The 25748-nt window shown below is 31.9% G+C and overlaps 2 protein-coding genes across 2 annotated transcripts; both read left to right on the top strand.

The window, feature by feature from the left end:
• Positions 1 to 3323: 3323 nt before the first annotated feature.
• Positions 3324 to 7749, top strand: LOC105175981 (NAC domain-containing protein 54). The gene is made up of 7 exons (XM_011098631.3): positions 3324 to 3450; positions 3637 to 3942; positions 5147 to 5424; positions 5576 to 5869; positions 6100 to 6543; positions 6698 to 6779; positions 6905 to 7749. The coding sequence occupies exons 2-7, from the start codon at positions 3786 to 3788 to the stop codon at positions 7447 to 7449; spliced, it is 1800 nt and encodes a 599-aa protein (XP_011096933.1). The 5' UTR covers positions 3324 to 3450; positions 3637 to 3785; the 3' UTR covers positions 7450 to 7749.
• A 7923-nt stretch (positions 7750 to 15672) lies between these two features.
• LOC105175980 (plant/protein) lies at positions 15673 to 24923 on the top strand. The gene is made up of 11 exons (XM_011098630.3): positions 15673 to 16184; positions 19421 to 19523; positions 19669 to 19682; positions 20950 to 21168; positions 21884 to 21955; positions 22117 to 22206; positions 22727 to 22765; positions 23332 to 23436; positions 23526 to 23691; positions 24349 to 24458; positions 24717 to 24923. Exons 1-11 carry the CDS (start codon positions 15975 to 15977, stop codon positions 24798 to 24800), a joined length of 1212 nt encoding a protein of 403 aa, XP_011096932.1. The 5' UTR covers positions 15673 to 15974; the 3' UTR covers positions 24801 to 24923.
• Positions 24924 to 25748: the final 825 nt, after the last annotated feature.

The following is a 25748-nucleotide window of genomic DNA, read 5'->3' as shown; positions in this document are numbered from 1 at the left end:
AATTATTTCATTATTACATTATGTCCAACCAAACGTATTGATATTGGTCTCTCTTTATATCATATTTTATTACTTTTTAATTATATTAATGTATTCATTATTATATTAAGATTACATATATGATTATAAAAGGGGTAAGACTTATATTCTAATCTTAATTACCATTTTTTTCTTAGTGTATAGTGCCCACATTTATACCTTAATTTTTATCTTTACCTTTGACCAAAATTATTACATCATCATACTACTCAAAGAATAATTAATAAGATATATGGGATCATTTGTCAAGACATGCATACCATTGTTCGTATTAATTTATTTACAGCTTTTATTTCTTCAAGACATCCTAAAATAAAATGTGATATTAACAGAGGCCATTTGTTATTTACTCTGAGAGTAGGGAATATGGTAAAAGAAATTTTTGTTTTCTTAAAAAAATTTCCTCTAAATTAATATCCATATTAATTAATAAATAAATTCGAGTTGTACGTAAAGAATGTTACATGTATTTAACGGGTACAATTTAATGAATTATTATATTATTGGGTGACGTGATCTAGTTTTACAGTACTGTTATAAAGTGGACAAGTTCCTCATTTGTAAATTGACACGGGAAGCATGTCAAGATCTAACTTAGTGGCACAAGAATGATTGTTTATTCGGTCTTTTCACTTTCATGATTCTGTCTTTTAATGGATACGAGTCCTTAAAACTTATAAACAGCACAAATTACTCATTTGCTATTGAAATAAAAAGCATGACAACATTGTCAATTACTATAACTTGACTAGAATTTCTTAACTCAAAATCAAACAAAAAAACAACAATAACTACATTGTTTGACTGTATAAGGATCCTAAATATAAGGGTGGCAAAAAGTATTTTAGAATTATTTTTTTTTTGTAATTGCAGGACTCTGGCCCTCGAATTCTTAAAAGTGGTCGGAATTTACTTAAGTGGAAAAAAATTAAGGGTTTTTTTAGTGCTTTGTTGAATTTGATTTATTTTAAAAACCAACTGTCACCTAAGCACGCTTAAGTTGAAAAAACCCTTGTTACATAAGTCATATCCCCTAATATACGAGACAGTAAATACTAGGGGTGGGCAAACGGGCCGTGTTAATTGGGTTCCAACCTGACCCGATCGAATACGGATGAAATAGGTCAAATTTTTCGGATAACTCAAAACCCGCCTATTTTAATCGGGTTCGGATTTTTAAACCCAACCCGAATAACCCGATCGTGTACCCAATTAGAAAAAAGGCGCAAAATTGAAAAGGGTTTATTCCATAAAACTAGAGATTTGAGTTTGTGCATTTGCTAATGCAAAAATTGAGTTTATTGTTGCTAACTTGTTCTTTATGAAATAATATGTTTAAAATGAGTTTATCAATTATAAGTGTTGGGCTATTGATTATGTTTTTAGTTGGGTTGATGGACTTTTGTGATTCTTTGCAATTGTAAATTTTTTTGCTTCACAATAAAAATAATAATAGAAAAAAAATTCTAACTTACAGAAATTACCCGAACCCAACGATTAATTCGATCCGACGCCCACCTCTAATTCAATCCTACCTCAGAGAAGTATAATTCATACCTTTTTTCATCATAGCACGTTGAAAAGTTGGTCTAGACCAGACAACTATACCCATCATACGATGTCGTTGTGAGTAGCATGTGTGAAAGGAACATGAATGGTTTTTGATTTAAGAAAGCCGCCAAAACGGAGTTCGTAGGTGTGGAGGGGTTGGTTTCTTTCGGTTGGGAGGAAACTGAAAGATCCTTAACCAAACACAGGTCAGGTGGGCAATGTATCGAATGACACGCCACCACGTGGACTCCCCCCCCGCAACCTCAGATTCCAAGAAAAGGACAACTACCCAAGCATCGCATCATTGTTCCCTTAATTACTCTCTCACCTACATTACAATTGCATTACACCCACCATTCCTACATCTCTATCTCTATCTCTATCTCCATCTCTATCTATACTTTTTCTGTCAATAACAATAATAATAATAAACAATAATTACATTTTTACCTCCTAATTTATAATTTATTTATACAACTCACCCTTATTTTTTGCGTAATTACATAAACCACACCCTATAGTTAAAAATAGGGGTAGTTTATATAATTATGTCAATATTTTTAGAGATGCATGCATAATTTTTCAAAAATTAAATGCTGTTTGTATATGATATTGACGTTTTTGATAAGTATGTATACGCCTAATTATTCAAAAAATATAGGTGATTTATATAGATAAATCATAGGTCAGAGGACGTGCATGTAATTATTCTTAATAATAATAATAATCATCATCATCATAGTGTTTTAAAATAAAAAAAATCATAATTCAAACCAAATAGGTGTATGGGTGCAAATTAATTAATAATGAATGAGGAAGCATGTGGCAAAATATTGAACATGACAGAAGAGAAGTAGGCACAAATTAGTCACAAAAACTATCAAAAGTAGAACAATTTAGGACAACAATCCTAATACAGGGCAAGAGAACAATGCATGTTTTGTTTTTTTACCATGAACGGTTTGACTTTCAATATCAGTTTCTTAAGGATAATATACAGTGACTAAAAGCAAATACAAACTTTAATTAATTTTTTTAATTCATATATATAATTATCTAAAAGTAGGTCGTTATATCTAATTAAACCTGATACTATTATAAAAGAAAACTCGTTTGTTCTACCAATTTTTTAATACCCAAATTTACCCCTTAATTCATTTCGTCCCTTAAAAACAATTGATTAGAATAGTAATTTTAATATTTTCACTCTCAACCCATTGTTCCATATTTCTCTCTCACCTTTTCCATCTTTTATTTCCACACAAACTTCTATATTTTTAATAAATTCACAATTATAATTTATTTTTCTTTTTAACATTTTCCACTTTTTTTCTCCCCACAAACTTATATATTTTTACAAAATTCATAATTATAATTTATTTTTTTCTTTCTCACCTTATCCGACATTTCTTTCTTTTTACATATTTTTTCTTTTCTCCTCACCTCACAGGATATTTATGTCTTTTCATAATTATTTTTTTCTGTTCATTTCACATTATAATTTTTTTATATGTTCAGGGACAGCATGCGACAACAACGGGTAAGATTAAAATGGAAGGTATTTTCATGGGACGAAACGCGTACATATTTCGCACAATATAAAAGGGGAGGGAGCTTGAGAAGAAAGACTGGTAAAGAAAGCAACATTTGATGTGGAAAAAACTAGTATTTTCGTTAAAGAAAAAGTGATAGTTGGTGGTAGGGGGTGGGGGGGGGGGGGGGTGGCAGCCTCCCCCTTCCTTCCCTTTTCTATTATTTTATCTTCTCAATTCTCTTTTTGTTCTCTTATCAAAACCCCCCCACCACCACCCCAACTTCTCCATTAACCTCCAACTCTGTCATTCATTTCCTTCCTTTAAGGTCTCTCTCTCTCTCTCTCTCTCTCTCTCTCTCTCTCTCTCTCTCTCTCTCTCTTCTTCTTACATTAGTCACATGAGATCACTTGTTCATGTCATACATTAGTTCTTCTTTGTCTTGCTAGGAACTAATTGTGGTTTGTATGTGCATGTAAACTAATTGGTTTTAGGGTTTTCTTGATTTGTGCAGTTGTATAGTTCCTTGATTCCCCGGGCTGGTCTCGATTATTTTTTGGAGTTGAGGCTAGCTCTCCGGGGGGAACACACATTTTTTCCATTAATTAACGTCAACACAGCTAGCCAGGAGTTTCCAAGGCTCAGGAGACTGTAATCATACATATGGCACCAGTTTCATTGCCTCCAGGGTTCCGCTTCCACCCCACCGACGAAGAACTTGTCGCCTATTACCTAAAGAGAAAGATCAACGGCCGAAAAATCGATCTTGAAATCATCCCAGAAGTTGATCTCTACAAGTGTGAGCCATGGGACCTGCCAGGTATATACACACACTGTGATTTTCATCAATTACTCATAAATTCTACCTAACCATATATGCATATAATTATTATTTATTATTAGTGATAATAACTATACGAATCGATATTCTTTAGTTAGCATATCATCATGTTTATACTTGGATTATCATCAAAGCAAGAATAGAACAAGAATTTCACAAGAGGGAAGTTAAGTGAACATAAAGATTGAAATAAAAAAAAAAAATTAGTGATGAAGGAAAGTATATATATACATGAAAACCCTACTGTTATTATATACACCATAAATCTTAATTTCACATATATATATATATATATATATAATTTTTTAAGAAAAACCCTTCAACGTACATGGTTGAAACTTGATCATGATATTGAATTTAAAAAAAAATCCCATCAATTAATTGTTTCTTCAATGATATTTATGGAAAATCATATAAAATTATATATTGTTATGTTTATATATATATGTGTGTGTGTGTGTGTGTGTGTGTATGTATGCTTTTAACAAGGTTGAAAGATGAGTCAAAACTTGTTTGTTCCAAAGGAGAGAAGTTTGTTGAGGGTCCCTACATCTTTTTCAAATCCTGTTCTTCACAAAGATGCATGCAATCATGCAAGATTTTCACTCTAAGTCATAAAGCAAAGGGAACAATTACTAATTGCATCATAATCCCCACTTTTTCTCCCTTTTCGGCTGCCTCTCTCTCTCTCTCTCTCTCTCTCTCACTCACACACACACACACACTCTTTCTCTTAATTCCAAGGACGCATAAATAGTAATGGGATTAAGAAATTAATTGAAAGAGAAAAAAGATATAGTTTTGATCTAGTTAATATAAAATTATTAATTAATGTCTTTATTACAAGCAATGATAAGAGGGAGGGAGGCTATTGTGTGTCTTATTTATGTGGTCCTAAAGAGGAATTTGGAAGGATAAAGAATGAATAGCTATTTTAAGAATAAAGGTAATTCCCATGCAACTCTTTTTTGTTTTTTTTATTACATTTATAAGTTGTAGGCTATAAAAAGGCAATGAAAGAAGTGTAATAACTTAAGAATATATCAAAAGAGGGGTAGAGATTGAGTGAGATGAGTGATCTATCTACTGTTCTTACAGAAATTGTGCATATTGTAGTCATCAATAGTTCAGCATTTTCATTACATAAAATCTCATTGATTGATTATCACTGTAATTTGAGCAGGGAAATCATTGTTACCTAGCAAAGATCTGGAATGGTACTTCTTCAGCCCCCGAGACCGTAAATACCCCAACGGGTCGAGGACGAATCGTGCAACGAAAGCCGGGTACTGGAAGGCCACCGGCAAGGACAGGAAGGTGAGTTCACAAATGAGGGCAGTTGGAATGAAGAAAACCCTAGTTTACTACCGAGGTCGAGCTCCCCATGGAGCTCGGACCGATTGGGTTATGCACGAGTACCGGTTGGACGAAAGAGAGTGCGAAAATCCCTCTGGCTTGCAGGTGAAGCTTCCATTCTTCTTTTTCTCTTACATTATAGTACAATATTGATTTCTAAAACCTTGATCGTAGGAGATCTTAGAAAAACATACCCTTTTTCCTATTATCGCTAACGTGTTTACTATTTATATTCTTTTTCTTTTTGAAAATTTAGGATGCTTACGCGCTATGTCGTGTATTCAAGAAGAGCTTGAATACTAGCCCAAAAATCGGAGACCATTATGTTGCATCAGCCAGCGATCGGTCCTCCAGCATTGACCTACATTGTGAAGGAAGATACGAAGATCTTGACAGTTCTGACTATCAAATGCCGTTGACCTCATCCCCTGCTACGAACATGACTAGTTCATCAACTGATGCAAGATGGATGCAATATTTGTCGGAAGAGGCATTTAGCTTCAACAATCCATACTCCAATTCCCCTCCTATACCGTATCCACCATCAAGGGTAATTATGCAAAATTTTATTACATATATATACCTCAAAAACACTCTTCGTTGTCTGGTCCCATAACTATGTGGTCGTGAACAATATATGATGGCCCACGTGTGGGCCATGCGTAGCGAAACAATTGTTAGTATCACAATCACGTAGTCGTGATCAGACCGGCTGAACATCAAATTATACATTCAACGGTTCTTGATTATTATGTAATACATTGATCTCCCCCTTTTCAGGTTGACATAGCATTAGAATGTGCAAGGTTACAACATCGGTTTTCACTACCGCCATTGGAGGTCCAAGATTTCTCACAGGGTGCATTCGCTAACAACGATCCTCGGATGTCGACCCATCCAAGTGTTTTCCATATCGAAAACACGAATCAACCTGCGGACATCGTGCAAGAAATCCTTTCAGTTGCTCAAGCTTCTCAGGATCTTCAAAATCAGGAGACATGGGCTGGAATCAACCACGGTCCTGTCGATGATTTTTCGTTTTTCCTCAACAGTAGTCAGCCAGCTGATATGATCAGTAATTGCTCCAAATATTTAGACAACTTAGGAGGAGACCAAAACCATCACAGGTCTATTGAAATTGGAGACAACGATGAAGTCTTCCAAACTGGGAGAATGGTCGAGAACTTGAGGTGGATTGGAATGTCTGACAAGGAACTTGAAAAGGTAAATTTTTAATTAGTGTTACACAAATTAATTATATCTATGGCTATGTATATTAATTATTATTGTTTTTACAGTTACTATTTTCCTATTAATCATAATCTGTTTTCAATAAATCAAAATTTTCATAATCTAATTGACTCAGTCACCATGACAGGCCTTCTCCGATGACTTCAAGACAGTCCCAATCGAAAACATTAACTCCAATATCCATGGAAACCAATTCCATGATTTCCAAGGTTTGTCATGACTTTAACTCCAGCCCCGATCCAATTAAATATTTTCTTCTAATTTTACTCATTAATTAATTCAGCCTCGTACATATATAATTAACAAAATCAAAATCGAAATTTGACAATTGCAGGAGAAACCAGCAGCCACAGATTCAATGCATTCACCAAGGCAACAAACGAGAATATCTCGATTGGACCTCATGTTAACGACAACGTCAGCGACCACAACTTCTTGGACAACGACGGGGACATCGATGATTTCTCGACCTCCCCAAGCTTCGAGGTGTACGAGAAAACTGAAATCAATCACGGATTGCTCGTTTCAACCCGACAGGCGGCCCAGACGTTTTACCACAAGGTGGTGCCGTCCAGGACAGTCCAAGTCCATATAAACCCCACGACGATGATGCATCAAGTTCCAGTATCAAAATCATGCTCCGTGTCTATACCTAAACACGGGAGTTTGTCCGAGAAATTCGTGTCGTTTTCAAGAAACATGGTAAGAAACATGTCTATGAAGATCATGAAATCCCAAAATTGCCAAGAAAATGAAATCCCAAAAGTTGTTGAAGAAGGAGGGACATTTTGTGAGGAGGTGAACAACATAAAGCCATACTTCACTTTTGCTTTGGCTTTGTGTGCTATTTGGGTACAAATTGTAACACCTTTCTCTTGATTTGTGTAATATTAATTTGTAGGATATGATCACTACTATGATAATTAAGTGCAACATGGGAGGGGAAAGTCTAGTATACTAATTGCAATAATTTATTTTTTCTTTTCTATTTTGATTTTTTTGGATTATTTGGATAGGGAAGTGGGAGTTGAGGATTGATATTGGAGTGGTATACTGTAACTTTTATGGAATTCGGATATACTTCGTTTCTAAGTCAATTTATAATTAATTGTAAAATTTAAGAATTGACCTCCTTCTGGAGTGATGTGAATATGTGAATCTAATTAAATATTTCAGTATTTTTGCGTGTTGATATGTATATTTGTTTAACGCACCACTTTTGATTATATACCATTTTAAGGAGATCTGTGTTTGGTTGAACATTTTTATGTGGAATTGAATCATCAATTTTTAGTGTTAAAAATTATCACAAAATATTTTGACCCGAACATATTTTCATTCTATTACGTCTTTTTAGAAAAAGATAACTATCACATAAAATAAAAATACAAATACTTTTAAATTTAAGTATGTATTTTGGTAAGAAAGTCTGTCAAAACATGTATATACTAATTCAGATATATTTTCATTTTTTTTTTTTATCAAAACGCAATACAAATGTACAAATTCAATTGAAATATGATAATCTGGAATATTGGGGAAAAATATTATTTTAATCCCCTTAATATGTCTAATTTTAATTTTAGTCCGATAACTATGTCTATTTTTATTTAAATCCAATAACTTACGAAATTGCTTACTTTTAGTCCTTTGGCAGATTTTCGAATAATTTTACTTCTATACAACTTTTGAAAGACAATTTTAGTCCATATGCACTCATAGGGGTAAAATTGTCCGAAAATCTGTCAAAAGACTAAAAGTAAGCAATTTTGTAAGTTACTGGACCTAAACAAAAATGGACATAGTTATCGGACTAAAATTAAAATTAGGCATACTTAACGGAATAAAATAATACTTTTCTCGAAATATTGTAAACAAAACCAAATCGAACTTAGGTTTAGATGGCACTTTAATATTTTTGAAAAAGAAGCATCTTACGCCCATCTGTCTTTATTGATCAGCTATAGGAGCCCAAATATTCATTCGCTACCACTTAGTTTTGCTTTATCTCCAACTTCAATACATGACCTTTTGTTCAGGCATGTCGGGATTGGAGAGAAAATAAATTACGTGCTAATTTGAATATTTGAGCTTTTATAGTTAGTACGAGGAAAAAATAGATAATGTATATGTAAATAAATATGAAAATCAGTTGGAAATTGCATTATTAGAAAATACAAGAAGGTGGAGCAAGTACTTAATTTTCAAAATGTTTAAGATGCTTTTTTAATTTATTTTAAGTTAAAAATATTTTAAGCCTATTCTAATTTTTCACGTGGGGGAAACTTGAATTCTGCTCGTTCAAAGAAATATTATGTCTATGAGTGAAATCTAAGTATTTTATGTTATGTGAAGGTACAAGACATAGTTGACTTATATCATGTAAATACTTTGCTTGTTATGACCCAAATATTAATCCACGACAAACCCAAATAGTCCTACAATTGTTTTTGCTCGTAGAAGTCCATGTAAAGTATATGCACTACATAAAGACACGCTTTTAGCAATGAATTCTTTAAAATTTATTTGCCACGATATTTGCAATGGATGTCGTCGTAATAGTGCAACGGAGTTCGTTGCAATATTGGAACGGAATTCTTGTAACAACATTTGTTGCGACTTTTATAGTAAAATGCTTTACTATAATCTGTTGCAAAAAATCATTTTTGTTTACAACGGCCTTTGCAATGGAAGTCATTGCCATAATGTAATGCATCTTTTGTAGCGACATAATTTATTACAATTTGTTGGGAAATTATTTTTATTTACAATGACATTTGTAATGGAAGTCATTATAAAATTGTAATGAATTTTTGCAACTACAGTCCATTGCAAATTTTGCACTCCACACAAGCTCAGGAAACATTTGACGAAGGACAATCAGGATCAACTTCTGCATGAATATGTGACAATCATGACTCTTCATGCCGTGAAGTCTCAACTCTTTCATGTACACAACGGGCCAAATTAGATGCGTAACCATCAGAAAACTTCATATGACTAATTCATTCACATATCCTCCTCTTCTACTTCTTGATTAGGGTATATATATGACTTTGGCATCACTTCAACCTCTTTTTTTCCACCTTAAGCTCCAATCGATTATATATGATCTTCAGGTCATTCCATTCATTCAAATTATCCTTCATTTTTCTCTTTATATCCATTACGGTATTGAATATATTGTCAAACACATTATTGTCAATGTGCATAACATCAAGATTGTATTATATCAGATGCATTGACCAGTACTCGGGCTCCCAGAAGATGCTTTTCTTTGTCCATTTATGCTCACTACCGTACCTGTTCGGGAGTGACAACGGCACATCAACCACAGGACTAAACTTTTTAATCCATTCGTGGATTTATTCTCCCATCAATCTTGGTCGTGCAACCTTTCTTTCTACTTGATTCTTAGTGAATGCTTTTTTGTTCCTATAGTATGGATGGTTTGAGGGGAGGAATTGTCTGTGGCAGTCAAAGTAGCACACCTTCCTACCGTTCTGTAGGTAGAATGCACTTGTATCTTACATACAAACCAGACACCCATAACACCAGCGAAACTCCAACCAGATGCCATCTCATAAGCCGATTTTTTAATCTTTATTTTATATCATAAGGGGGTAATTGATATTTTAATTTTCACAGAGGGTTTTATATCATTCTTATTATCACTGAGCTAGTCTCTGGATTTTTTCCAGTAATTAATATAGAACGTCATAAGATTGAACCATGCTTTTAATATCAAAATCACAAAGAACAAACCAATTAAGTTTCATTACTTGTTTTGAGCTTAGAATTATATATAATTGTTTTGTGAGAAATAACAATTTTTCATCCCAAAAGTTAGAACCGTTTCATTTTTAGTCCTATTCATTATAGGATTAGCACTTTTAGTCTCATAACTTATAAAAATTATCACTTTTGATCTTCATCCCTTTTTTTGCCTACAATTTAACGGTGTGAAGGACGTGCCTAGCATGTGATCGTTAATTATTTTTGACTGGAGAGAAAGTTGGTTTGTTTTCCAACTTGATATTTGGAGAAAAATATGACTATATTTGACGGAAAAAATAAATTTTGAAGGAATTAGGGCAAAAAATATAGTAATTTCTCTCTTCATTAACAAAAATTGATCTTATCCTTCCCATATTTTCATTTGTTGAAGCCAACTAGAAGCAACATAAAGAATCATGTCTTCTACAACTGAATCAAATAGAGCAAATGAAGCACTCATATGCTACTATTGAAAAAGGGCCATTTATTTCCTCCAACCAAAAATACTTAACCTCAACGTGCTAGGCACGTGTCCTCCATCATTAAATTATAGACGAAAAAGTGCATAAGGACCAAGAGTGCTAATTTTTATAAGTTATTAGCTAAAAGTACTAATTCCATAGTGAATGTGACTAAAAGTGATATGGACCTAACTTATGGGACTAAAAATACTATTTCCCCTTGTTTTGTTATAAAATTATATCCTGGAATCATTAGGCTATAATTTGTAGACAAAAACAAGTGATGTTAAAAGAACTGAAATGGATTTGGAGTGATCCCTTCTCATTATTTTTTAATTGAGAAAAATGTAAACAATTCCCTTGGAATATTGCGGGTAAATTATATTTTTGGTCCAATAAATGGATTTGTTTTCAATTTTAGTCTCATACTCAGGCTAATTCCCACATTTAGTCCCATATGTGGATTCTTTTTTCAATTTCAGGATCAAAGGGGGATTCCGTTGAAAAATTGACGCTGACGTTAAGTATTTAACAGGTCCACTTATGGGACCAAAAATGTAATTTACCCTGATATCGCGAATAAGTAAACTACTCCCTTATGAAAAAATAAATTGTGATTTACCTCCCTATATTTTTTAAAATACTAATTTACCCCCCTATGATTTTTAAAATGAAGCAATTTACCTACCTATATAAGGAGGTAAATTGCTTCATTTAAAAAGTACAAGGGATAAATTACTATATTTTTTTATAAACAGGTAATGCACTCATTTTTAATATCACATAGGATATTTAATCTATCTGCAAACATAGGACTGCTATACAATGGAAGTGGAAATCCAGCTATCTAAATGAAGTGATGATGATGATTCTCTGATCTAACTGCTTTTGGTTTTCCCTTTTGTTTCTACTAGCCAGCAACTTTCCCCCTTTTTTACTTTCTTATTAGTTAATTCCCACGCTTGTAATACAAACCCCCTTTTCCGTTAAATATATAATGAAAAGGTATTATAAAATCAAGGTACAATTATTTTAAAATTATAAGACAAAAACAATAATTTCATAATTAATGGGATTAAAAATAAAAAAAAATCTAAAATTACGGAATAAGATTTGATATTTTCACAAGGAAAAAAAAATCACAAAAAGCCTAATTAAAGATGATTTCCGTCGGAACAGAACATCCATCGAAAAAATGAATTTACAATGGACAATCACTCAACCACAAAAATCGTCAAATTTTATGTAATACGAAAATGACAGTCGTGATTTTTTATGCCGCCTTTAGCTCGAACTCGTCCGCGCATCTCCCGGGGTTCTTTTATTGTCATAAACTTTTCATATTAAGTTATAAATACTCACTTTAGAAAAAAATAGAGCATTAGCGATAAGAAATTAAGTGATATAATATATATATATATATATTAAAGTTGTTAATAATCACTTATAATTATATTATGACAAAAATATAAAATTATTCTCTCTTAATATATTTATTCAATGATAATTTAAAAATTACCACTTAATATTTTGTCACTAGCTACTCTTATCTTTTATTATAGTTAACTATGACAACAAAATTTTGAAATAATTAAAGTATCAATTAAAAAAGCCCAAATAAACCGGCTAATAATTGAATTCTGAATTAACGCCCGTAAAAATACTAAATTTTCGATAAGCCATTCCAAATTCGGACTTATTCATTTTAATAAATTGAGCCCAAAAAAAATATACAATCGTTATTTTATTTTGAATTGATTAATTGAGTTAGAGCATGTTCAAGTACAACCCGTTAGAAAGTTGATCTATGTTAAAACCGATGGTATTCAAGTCTAATAGAAGCTCAAACTATGCTACTCATGCTTATGAAAACAGGCCGCGACTACATACATACAACAAATCTTCAGAACTCAAGTCCCAAGCAAATCTCTCTGGCACAACGAAGCTCCGCAATCCATGAAGATTTCGCATCTTCTTTAGCGTTAAACTCTCAAAATCTTAACATCATATTTCAAGATATAAAGTGCATATATTTAGATCTAAATTTATGAGAAAAAAATCAAGAAAGAGTCATCACTTTAGAGGTTGTAACTTTGTTTGTATTTAAATTTATATTTATTTGTAGCCCTATAATTTATTTTTGGAGATTCAAAATTTGTATGAAAAATTGCTATTACATGTGAGTTGTGAGTCATGCAATCACAATAGTGGTTGGGCAGAAATCCTTTCACAAGAGAGAAAGAGACAAATTTATATTCATATAAAGTGCAAACTCTTTTTCCTTTTACTTGCAAAAAAGTGCACATTTATATATTTTATGGGGGTTAAATCCATTTTGCCCCCCTGTGATATAACAAAATATCAAAAACCCCCTTATGAAATTTTTAATATCAAAAATCACCCCTAGGTTACCAATAAATAATCACACAGCCCCCTGGTCAATTTGAATCTATTTTTTTAGAAACAATGACTAAAATACCCTTCTAGTCAAACCGGTCAACTAGGCTTATTAATATATAATTATTTTAATTTATAATTTTTAACATATATTTATAATACATATAATTATAATTTATAAAAAAAATTAAAAAAATAATAATTATACCCCATTCCCCCCACCCCCACCCCCACCCCCCACCGGGCCCACCCCCACCTCCATCTTCTTCCCCACCTCCATCTTCTTCCCCCCTCCCCCACCCCTTCCACCTCCAAACCCCCCCTTCCCTCCCCCCCTCCCCTATCCTCCCCCTCCCCCGGCGCCCATTTGGGCGACGCCGGCCGCCCAGATCTGGGCGGCCGGCGTCGCCCAGAAATGGAGGGCGACGCGGTCGCCCTCGCTGGATGGGCGACCGCGTCGCCCAGATGATGGGCGACGGCCGTCGCCCTTGCTGCGTTGGGCGACGGCCGTCGCCCATGGTGAGGAGGGCGCCGGCCCTCGCCGCCGCTGCTTTTTTTTTTTTTTAAATTATATATAAAATTAATTTTAATTTAATTAAAATAATATTTTATTATATAAATAATTAAGTAATTATTATATAAAAAAATATTTTATTATTAATAGAAATATATCATATTTTAATTAAATAATTATTATATAAAATAATATTTAATTCTTAAATACATATATATAATATTATATGTTAAATGTGAGAGAAGGGCAAAAATGTCAAAAAAAAATTATTTTTATAGAAAAATCGCAGTCAAAGCGCGTGTGGCCCAATTTTTGTACGGAGGGGGTTTTTTGAACTTTATTTTATATCATAGGGGGTGTATTTGATACTTTAATTTTCATAGGGGGATTTTTGAACATTCCTATTATCACAGGGGGGGTCTCTGGATTTTTTCCTATTTTATGGACATAAATATTCACGTGAACTATTGTTTTACCTGTCCAAAAGCAAAATGGTAGAGTGGTAATAATTCTAAAGCAAGAAAAGTACAATTTTTGTTGCATAATTACTATATAAGGGATGGCAATATATTTCGGATTAAAGGCAATTTTCGTCCCCTAATTTCAGACCATTCTCGTTTTAGTCTCCTAAGTTACTAGGGTTTCATTTTGGCCCCGTAAAACTGAAAAAATCTCAATTTCGGTACAAATTTGATCGAAAAGTTGAGTCATTCGTCGGAAAAAGTCACATGCTAGGCATGTGACTTTTTAAATTGGGGCTTGCATTGTGATTGGTTGGAAAAGATGATGTGGTGAAGACATCTGAAGTTAGGGGACTAAAATGAGACTGGTCTGAAGTTAGGGGACAAAAATTGCCTTTAAGCCTTTTATTTTCAGCCAATCACAATGCAAGCCCTAATTTAAAAAGTCACATGCCTGACATGGACTTTTTCCAGCGAGTGACTCAACTTTCCGATCAAATTTGTACAATAATTGAGATTGTTTCAATTTTACAGGACCAAAATAAAATCCTAGTAACTTAGGGGACTAAAACAAGAATGACTTGAAATTAGGGGACGAAAATTGCCTTTAAACCATATATTTGTCTTGTTTGAATTCAAGTCAGCAATTTGTCCCTATAATTTTAAAAAAAAAAAATTAACATAATGAGAACAAAAACCTAGATAAGTCATAAATTTGACCAGAATGTTGCATGTGAGCTTCACGTGAGTTTTTAAGAATTAGAGTTTCAGACCACATTTGACCAAATTTGCAATTTCCATATGATTTTTCCTTACTCCTTAATGTGCCAATATTTTTAAATTGCAGGATTAAATTATCAAAATGAAGTCTAATTTGCCATCTCCATAATTACACAAAACCCAATTTACAATTTTCCCTAATTCTCACAATAGCCCTACTTCTTTTTTTTTTCTTTTTAATTAGTTACGATTACATCATAGATTCCAACCATCAATAATTAATAAACATCAACTATCAATATCAAATACGTAAACTAACTAATAATTGCTAGCTATTATAGTAAAACTACTGCAAAAATTTCAATTTTAGTACTGTAATTTAAGGGATGTAACATTCCATGTGACTTGCACATGGCCCAAATAAATTGTATTTAATCCTGTAACTTAAGGAAGCTTGGTAATTTTTTATCCTTCACGAACAAATTTACGTTCATGACTAAAATTGCAATTTAATTAGATCATATATATGCAAGTCAAATACAATTTTTCAGTCAAAACGATCGAAAATTGACTCAAATTATCAAAATTTTAAACATACAAGACTAAATTACGAAAATAAATTCACATGGAACCAAACCCATCCTAACTTAAAAAATTAAAACCACAATTTTCTCTATAACCATTAATAAAATAGAGTAAGTAGACGAACCCATAACCTCTTAGTCATGAAGCATAAACCCTATTAGGTACAATAGGTAGAAAGGGTAAAGTATTATTGCTGCGCATCACATGGCAGGGCTGCAAGAGGAAAAACAAAAAGAGGAAAGAGATGAGTAGAAGATGACACACACACAAAGGCAAACATTTGGTTCACGGGTCTCTCTAATCGATTAACCACTAACCAAACATGATATCTCCTCTTTTACAGATGCCAATAATTATTATTCTTCTCTCTCTCTCTTCAAATATCACTCTCTCCCAAGAAACACACAGTGTCACACACATTGATGGTGTAGAGGGTTTTGGACAAGAGGGTTGTTGTGGTTTCGACAGTAGGCAGTTTGAATTAGGATTATGTGTGGATTGAGGTTGTGTTGGGGTTTTGTGTTGGCGGTAGTTGTGTGGTTTGGAAGTGAAGAAAGAGGAGTGAGTGGAGGTGTTGCAAGTGTGAGAGTTGGGAACATATCGGAGGTGGAAGATGCAGCCTATTTCCGCATATATTATGGCAACACTTTCAAAGTCATCAAGAATGGATTTGATGGCAAGAGTTATCTTCTCATTCAGGTATCTATCTATCTATCTATCTATAATCCTCCCTCTACTCTCATTTACTTATTTTTTTTAGGGAAAAAGTATTATTTTAGTCTGCTAAGTATGCTTAATTTTAATTTTAGTCCGATAACTATGTTCATTTTTTTAGGTCCAGTAACTTATGAAATTGCTTACTTTTAGTCCTCTGTCAGATTTTCGAACAATTTTACCCCTATGAGTGCATCAAAGGGGTAAAATTGTCCGAAAATCTGTCAGAGTACTAAAAGTAAGCAATTTCGTAAGTTATTGGATCTAAACAAAAATGAACATAGTTATCGGACTAAAATTAAAATTAGGCATACTTAGCGGACTAAAATAATACTTTTATCTTTTTTTTAGTAATATATCGATTCAATCAATAAATGAAGAATAATAACAAATTATGATAACTCATATAAAATTAGACAAATAATTATATGTCAGGTTGGATTCGAACCCATGACCTAAAATGTATTCATGGGAATTTAGCTTAATCACTAAGCTAAAAACATCATTAGTTAATTTACTTGTTAATATTTAATTAAGTACCCCCTTGAAATCAACTTACTTGGGAGGCAAAAATCAACGGATAATTGCATTTTACTCCCTTAAAATAGATTTCGTTGACACTTTGCACCCTTCAGTTTAAATTTTAACATTTTGCACCATTGATATATATGTGTGTGTGTGTGTGTGTATGCTCATGTTTGACAATGTGCAACCTGATTCATGCTTAAATGGATTTCTAGGGGCAAATTTGTCTACTCATGGTTTCTCTCCGTCGATGTGCAGTTTAAGTGAAACTTGAGGGCAAAAAGGTCAATACAAGAATGCCAATAATTGAATTTAAGAGTGTAAAGTGCCAACTGAATTTATTTAAGGGGAAGTAAGAAAAAAAAATATAAAATTTGGTAAGAAAAATAAAACAGCTAAAAGAATAAAAATATAAAATTATATATTTGGGTAAATTACAGTAACACCCTATAAAGTTAGACTAAATTACATAAACATACTCTGTATTTTACGAAATTACATCTACACCCCCTGAGGGTGTTAGCGTAATATTTTTCAGTAGATGTTTATGTAAGCTTTGCGTTTGAATGAGGAGTATAGTTGTAATTATAACTACGACCTCATAGGATGTAACTGTAATTTTACAAAAATAAAAAAATCTATATGTATTTTGACCTTATTTCAGGGGGTGTCAATATAATTTACCTTATATCCTTTTTAATAGCATTATTATTTAGTTTTTTCATTCTTTATATAGAAAGAAAGTAAATGTAAAACTTCTCTTTTCCTAATAGATAATTTAATACAAGAAATTATCAATTTTCTATATTAATATTCCGGAACTTTTTTTATTGTCATTTTCAACTATTTTCGGTAAATAATTTAGAGGGATTTGGATTATTTTTGTCATTCGTACTCTCCACCTTTCGATCACAACGAGAGCATCGTTTAATTTCTTTTATCCCGATATCAAAATATTAATAAGTACTAGATATTATCTATTAATATTTTTATGATTGACTTTGTTTCATTTAATCCAGGGGAAAAATGCAAGCAACCCCCTTCTGATATCGTAAATGAGCAAATTACCTCCTTATGAAAAAATAAATAGCAATTTAACTCTCTATATTTTTTAAAATACAATAATTAAAGGAAGTAAATTGTTTCATTTTAAAAAGTATCTGATCCAGCAGTGGACAATGGAGGGCTGTAATAGCTTTTTTGTAAATCCCAAGACTCTTACAATAGCACACTGTACATCCATAAATCACATGTGAACATATTTTCCAAAGACAAAAAAGTAGCACCATGATGGACCGTTTCTGTCCACATTTCAATAAGTATAGCAAAAAATTGGAAATTCGACCTATCTTTTTATTTATTTATTTAAAATATTTAAATGCATTACTACTGTAGAATGTCACTGATTTAATGTCCTGCTTATATATTTATGGCATATTCATTTTAAAGATGTAATTAATGAAATATATAGTTAAACTAGAATTAAATATGTGATATGATTATTTAATTAATCATACTTCTTTTAATGTATTAAAAGGGCGAAAAAAAAAGGTGATTGGTCAATTCTACCTTTTGAGGTGCGTTTCATAATCATAATAATAGCGTGAATAGTTGCGCGTCGCGCGAATAATAATGAATTTCAATTTAATGAAGTAAATATTGGACTAACTTATATTATTATTTCAATTCCGACTAACAATTTGAAGTAAATTAACACGCCCTTAGTACACTTTTTTGTTTGACAACTTAATCAGAACCTCAATAATACTAATATCGTCACTAATTATACTTTTTTTTTTAGGGGCAAGAGTTTTTATTTTGTCATAATAATGAGTTTATAATATATTTTTTCTTAGGGACAAGAATTTTATTTTTTTCGTAATAATGAGTTTATAATTTTACTAGTGATTGTTATTTCGATAAAAAAAATATTATTAACCAAAATTAGCAAAATAAAAAAGTTGAATGTAAAATTATTGGTTTAATTATTTTTATATTATGAAAAAGTTATTAAAAAAAAGTTGAAGTTGCAGATGGTATTTGCGACTTTAATTGTTGAAGTCGCTAATAACATCCACGACTTGAATTATTGAAGTCGCCGATAACATCCGTGACTTGGAGTTGCGGATAACTCAAAATTCCAAAAAAAAAAAAAACAAAAAAGAATTTGTGTCAAGTTGTGTACAGTATCCACAACTTGACATATATGTTTTTTTAAAATTATAATTGTAATTTTAAATAATTTACAAATTTTAATTAATAATAAATTTAATTTGTATTGTAATAATTAATAAAATTATGCAGTTACAAATTTTAAAAAATTAATAAATCAATATAATTTTAATAAAATATATATAAATAAATATATTTTTATTTTTACTTTAATTATCATTTCAAAAACTTAAAATTAAAAATGATAATATTTATTAATTTTTAATTAAGCCTAAATAAGAGAAATATAATATTTAATTACGCCTAAATGTTACAATTAATAATAAATAGCTATAACAAATAGTTATTAATCACAACCATGCAATAGATGTTAGCCGTGGATTTTGCGAGGAGTGCCTCAAATATTTGTCAGATTAAAAGTGTGAAAAGAATTCCAAATTTCTGATATGAAATGCAACATATGTACTATCTGAGTTTTATCTCTTGTAATTTTGCAAAATTTAATTATGTAAATCATTTTGTAGAATAATTCGAAGATGGCGACTAGAACAAAATATTGCACGTCGAGGATAAAATCGTTCGTCGTTCCATTAGCCAATTATTCGATCGAGGCTGATTATTTTCCAGGTGATCTAAATTAATTCAAGTCCTTTTCTTTTATTATTTTTATTTCGCATTTCATATGAATTAATAACTCTATGATATGGTGATAATTTTATTCTGTTTTTTCTTTTCCTTTTTGTTTTCCTCCTTTTTCCTTCTGGAATTGCAGTTTCCTTCTTTGAGGTGAGGATTCCCAGTTTGATCAGTGCTGCATTTATGAATTTCTTGTGCATACACACAGTTAATATTAGGTTCAATTATTTAATTATTTCTGCACAGAATAGTATAGAGGAAAAAAATAAAATACAAAATTGTTGAACTCTACCAAAACCTGAATCTTTTCCTATATTATAAATTAAGGAAAAGTATTATTTTAGTCCGCTAAGTATGTTTAATTTTAATTTTAGTCCGATAACTATGTCCATTTTTGTTTAGGTCCAGTAACTTATGAAATTGCTTACTTTTAGTCCTCTAGCAGATTTTCAGCTAATTTTACCCCTATGAGTGTATATGGACCTAAAAAAAATGGACATAGTTATCGGACTAAAATTAAAATTAGGCATACTTAGCAGACTAAAATAATACTTTTCCCTATAAATTATTATAGCTTGAAAATAATGGTAACTCAATTATTATCGACCACGATCGAGCAAAAGTAATACGAAACTTAAGTTTTGACTGTGCACGATCAATCAACATCAGTGTGGTTTTAACTATATTCAAAATATTTGTCATTGTTTTTAGTTATAACTGTTGTTTCGGTCTCGCTTGTAAAATATTTTGTCGTCATCTTCTACTTTTAGCTATGGTACTCAATTATGACTAGAAATAATATTTATTGGAGAAGGTAGAAAGAGATTAAATATTTGTAATTTCGATCATTTTTATTTTAATTTCCTTTCTCTTTGGGGGTTATTTTATGTCTGTAAATAATAAATACATACTCAATTATAGGAGCATTTATTCAAATTATATCGACATCTCTTTAAGTTAGATCTAACTATAAAAACATTATATGTCCTTGTAGAATTACAAAAACACCCCTTGGAAGGGTGTCGAGGTTATTTTCCAAATGCAGTGTTTCTTGATACAATTAGGCAAAATTGATCATATATAATGGGAGTTAGTGTAAGTACTGAACTAGTAATCTGAATCCTATAAATTTTAATTTAATGACAATTTTAATCCTTTCGGTGAAAATTGATCAAAATTTAGCCAGATAGATTGGGGATTAGAGTTTTGCCAGCCAGTTAGACTTGAGAAAAACACGTGGCAGCCTACATGAATGTAGGGCGTAATCACAGAACATCTCAAATAATACAAAAATCATATTCCTTTCCAAAAAGAAAAAAAAACGTAGCGAGGAGGCGAGCCACGTTCTCAAAACAACACCGTTAACGTTTTTGTTTTGACGGCACTGAATATCGTAAATCATCATCGTATGGGGCAGCTTCTGGGACTACTAGGGAGTCTGAAGGGCATCACATCAGAGTATGTGGCTTCTCAATGTGTGTTGAAACTGTACGAGGATGGACAACTGCAGCTCATCAACAAAAGTGAGTCACAGCAGCTCACTCAGTTTGCAGCACACTTCATTGTGAACACTGATCAGCCACAATCCTGCAACTTTGCTACTTTTCTCCCAGTGGGTGAGGACACTCCTCTCCAGGTACAATTTTCTGACTGTTTTTCGACTCCATAAAAAACGTTGTTGTTTTTCTCGTGTATTTATTACAAGGTATTGTTGTCGAGAACTTAGTTGCATGAAACTCAACCATTCATAGATTTTAGGAATACTTACATGGTCCTTCTCTGAGGATTAGTGTGATTATAGGCAGACTTTATATGGTTTGAGAAACATTACGTTTGTTTTCGTCTAATAAATAGATCTATCCATCAGTCAAAATTCACTGAATTTCCTGATATTAGCCAAAAAGAAAGGAATGAAAATCCATCTTTACCCTCGATTAACTTATTGCATGTCAAACAATTTTTTTCTAACCAAAATATACTTATAGATCTTCACATGCTGATACATGTAAGGAAGTTTATATAGTCGCCCTTATAAGGGTAGTATATGCATGCTACATACATAAAAAAAATTGCGTCATTTGAAATTTTGTACACAGTATATGTTGAATGGAATAGCAGATGCATGAATTTGGATAGAAAATCCGCTATGTTCTTTTGTCGAGTCATGAAGTTGGTGTATATCTTCAACCGTATCTAAGGCCGTCAGTTCCATTCTTCATTTCATATGCAAAAGAATCCTACAAAATAACGAGGTGTTTTAAGTATTAAAAACTACTCATAATACGCAATGCAAAAACGCTAATGCTTGATGCAGTGAAATCTGCTAACGTTCTAATTCTTGAATTTCTCAGAGAGCTGAGTGGATCAAGTACCTCGGAGTTTTTGCAAACTTGGAAACGAGAGCGAATCAAGTGTACGATGCAGTAAGTGAAAATAACGTTAAAATATTATAGCAATGAACTAGTTGATTACCCAATATTCTTCTCTATACGTGTATGATCTATCCGTCTAATTTTAATACTTCAGAAAAACTTTCTTCAATATTTTTCACAACCCCATCATCACAATTGCAAGTCTTCTGCAGATTAAGAAGAATTACATGTGCCTGAGTAAGACGGCGACTAGCCGGCAGGCATCATTCAAACCGATAGTCGCTTGGATGGCATACAACGACGTACGAAAACCGTTACTCGTTATTCTGGAGTGTTTGCAATAGTTTAAGTGCTTAACAACCTTTTTATTACTGAAAATAAATTGAGAAGATTGGTTTCGATTTACAACTTATGTTTTCAAACAGCTTAAATTTAAGCTTATTTGAAGCCTAAAGCTTTCGTCAAGTTTCTTTACAACTTATTAGTAAAATTGTACATAATAAGTTTTTTCCCCAATACTCCAACTTTTAACTTTTTTCCACGTTTGTTTTTGAACATTTGCAACATTCACTATAACTTATTTGCCCCTAAATATCTGGTTAAGTGTAATTTATCCCTTTGTGATATGTAAAATGAGTAAAAAGGTTCATGAGAAAAAAACATTTTGCTATTTTTTTTTAATAGAGAGATTTTTACTAATTTTTCATATCACGTGGGATAAATTGCATTTTGCCCCGTAAACGTCATCTAACAATTCACTTATTCAAATCTTGACAAACTGTTTCTCAAAAGTGATCTTGGTGTTTGTTTTTGTATCTGCAGGGTGTCTGGTCTTTCACAAAAGAGGCATACAAACTAAAGGTATTCCTTCATATGCAAAATGCATTACAGATTCTTGTCTTTTCAGCTACCATTTTTACTCTAATCTGACTTCACATTTACCTGCCATTCAAACTTCATTACAACGTTCAGATGAATTTAAGTAGATTAATGTGAAGCTACTACTGTTAACTATCACGGCAAAAAATATAATTTTTCGCTATAGTTAATTATTATGATCAAAAGAAAATTATGGGATATACAAATTAACCATAGTTTTGCGACGGTCACTGGCCGTGATTTCTACAAGTGAGGGAAAAACATTAGCTATAACTAAAACCATGACACATATTGATTAACAATGATAAAATTTAAGTTTTTGTGTTGATTTTGTTTGACTGTGGTTAATGGTATCAATTTACCGTAGTTTTTAAACCGTGGATCTTTATAGTATTGCGACAAATCAATTTTTCTTGTAGTGTAAGTTGTATGACAAACCTTACTTAAAAGGAGACCTCGGAGTGTTGTATAATCTATATTTCTCCTGCAGTTCTCATAATATTTCATTTTCTTATGATTGTCGTTTCAATTATTTATCACCCGAGCAGTACGTAGAGGATGCAGGTGGCGAAAATATTGACGACTCGATCAACAAAATCACATATAACGTCTCTATACCGGACGACTTGGAAGCATTTCATGCCATCCTATGTGTAAGTACACCACAACCTTTCATTCATTTTTTTATTAAAAAAACCTTAGATTTTTGGTTGGTTTATGCTATAAAATTCATTTGTATCAGACTGTCGATGTGGTGATCGATGAGACCTATACGTCTGACCCAACGGTCTACAATGCATCCACGTTCCTTCAGAACTTGAACGTCGAAGATCAATCTTGCTTCGCCTTCATGGCCAATCAAAGCCTGTGGAGATACGATAAAAGAATTCAGAACTCTATAGTTCTTGGTAAGTTATTGTGGATAAATAAACAAGGGTAAATTAATTTTTTTTGTCCGAACTATGCATGTTTTTACACTTTGCCATCTAAAATGTTTCTCTATGTCAATTTTGCATCTCAACTTTGCAAAATTTGCACTTTTCCATATATGATTGTTTTTTCTGTCAATTTTTCTGCTAAAAAAAATATCATATGCATTGTACATGTGATATTTTACCCATATATTGTCCTTAAATATCACTCTATAATGCATGTGATGTTTTTTCAACAGAAAAATTTATGAAAAAATGATCACATATTGCAAAGTGCAAATTTCGCAAAGTTGAGATGATAAGTTAATACAAAAAAATTTAAATAACAAATTGTAAAAACGGATATAATTCAAATGGCATAGTATAATTTACCCAATAAACAATACATGGCATGTTACTTTAGCATATACAGTACTTTCATGAATTTCGTATTTTACACTTTTCGGTGTTTCCTGCTTTTATTTTCCGGTGCTTCATCTTTCACTATTGCGATAAATCATGATTTTAAGATCGATAATTTCATGTTATTACTCATTTATAGATAAAAACATTCCCATATAATCATTTTATTTCCCCACACGTAAATACTAATAGCAATGAAAATTTTGTACTCTCTACTCGCGATTGATGAAGATTGGTATGACGGAGCTATCTCTCAGCCGCATCTAGTCCTGGCCGATCTCGTTGAAGCTTTATTTCCATCAGGAAACTACACCACCAAATACTTCCGAAATATCGCGAAGGTAGTATATGTTTCTCTTTACTTAAATGGAAATAAATTATATAAACACCTCTTAAAATTTATGTATATTAAAAATAAAACTCTTTTATTTTAAACAAATATTTCAAAACACCTTTATAGTTATGTATTGTACATTATAAATTTTTAGAAATAATGAACTTTTTTTTGTAATATACCTTAATTTCACAGTTGTTAATGTAATTATTCCAAAAAATTCATAGTTGTGTATAAATATTTAATCCTGTTTTTAATAATACAGGGAGAAGGAATTGTAAGCATTGGCCCGGAAATGTGCGACAGAGAGAGCTCCATACCTATGGAACCCTTAATTATAGCTTGCTAATAGAAATGTCATAAATTTGAGAATTCTTCCTCACATTTCTCCCGATTTTTCTCTATGTGACATTATGATTTCAATTTCTTCTTTGTACATTTTTTGCCAATGTATAAATGTTGTACCTATTCATTTATGTTGTTTATTTAAATATGCATTTGGACGGAAGGATTTCATTTTGCGAGAAGGATTTAGAGTAAAAATTTCAAACAAATAGAGCCTGTCGATAGTGCCTATTTAAATTATCTCGACTTAAGAGTATCAACTCGGATCCAGACGATAGCCATGAGCTCTTGCTTAATAAGGCTTCGCGCTTGGTCGAAAATGACTTGAATGTATTTCAAACAAAGGTTCCCTCATCACACAACACCTTAGACATAGCTCATCATCTCGATAAATAGGAGAATTCCTACGGGCCTGGATGCGGACCCCACTGAAATAACTTAATATTAAATATATTTGAATAGGACTATCCTACCCAAGCACAGAGAAAAAATAAAAGATCTATATCCAGGCACAATGTATATCATTAGGCCAAAACCCATTAAAAATATCTATTGTGTCTGGATCGGATCTCTACCCATCAATAAAATAGTTGAATAATTAGTTATATAAATATATTAATTATGTTAGGTATATTTTGCAGCATGTTGATAGACAATAATGTTTGGTTGATGTGATGAACTTGAAGCTTAAATTCATATAATATTAAATTTGATTGTCATTAAATATATAGATTTAATATTTTTATTAAATTATTTTTTAAATAATATAAAAAAATTATATATTCTTTAAAATAATTAAATTGAAAAGGATTTTTTTTGTGAATTGAGTCTTAAAGTTTTGTTAATTTATTGATAAATCATGTGTAAAAATAAAAAATAATAAGAAAATTTTAGTACATTGATAAATTTAATGTATATACTAAACAATATAGTGAATTTATGCTAATTCATA

Source organism: Sesamum indicum, linkage group LG13 (genome assembly GCF_026168435.1).
Source record: "Sesamum indicum cultivar Baizhima isolate 11 linkage group LG13, ASM2616843v1, whole genome shotgun sequence".
NCBI classification, from domain to species: domain Eukaryota; kingdom Viridiplantae; phylum Streptophyta; class Magnoliopsida; order Lamiales; family Pedaliaceae; genus Sesamum; species Sesamum indicum.
Note: the sequence above shows the minus strand (reverse complement) of the source record. Positions and strands in the feature narration are given on the sequence as shown.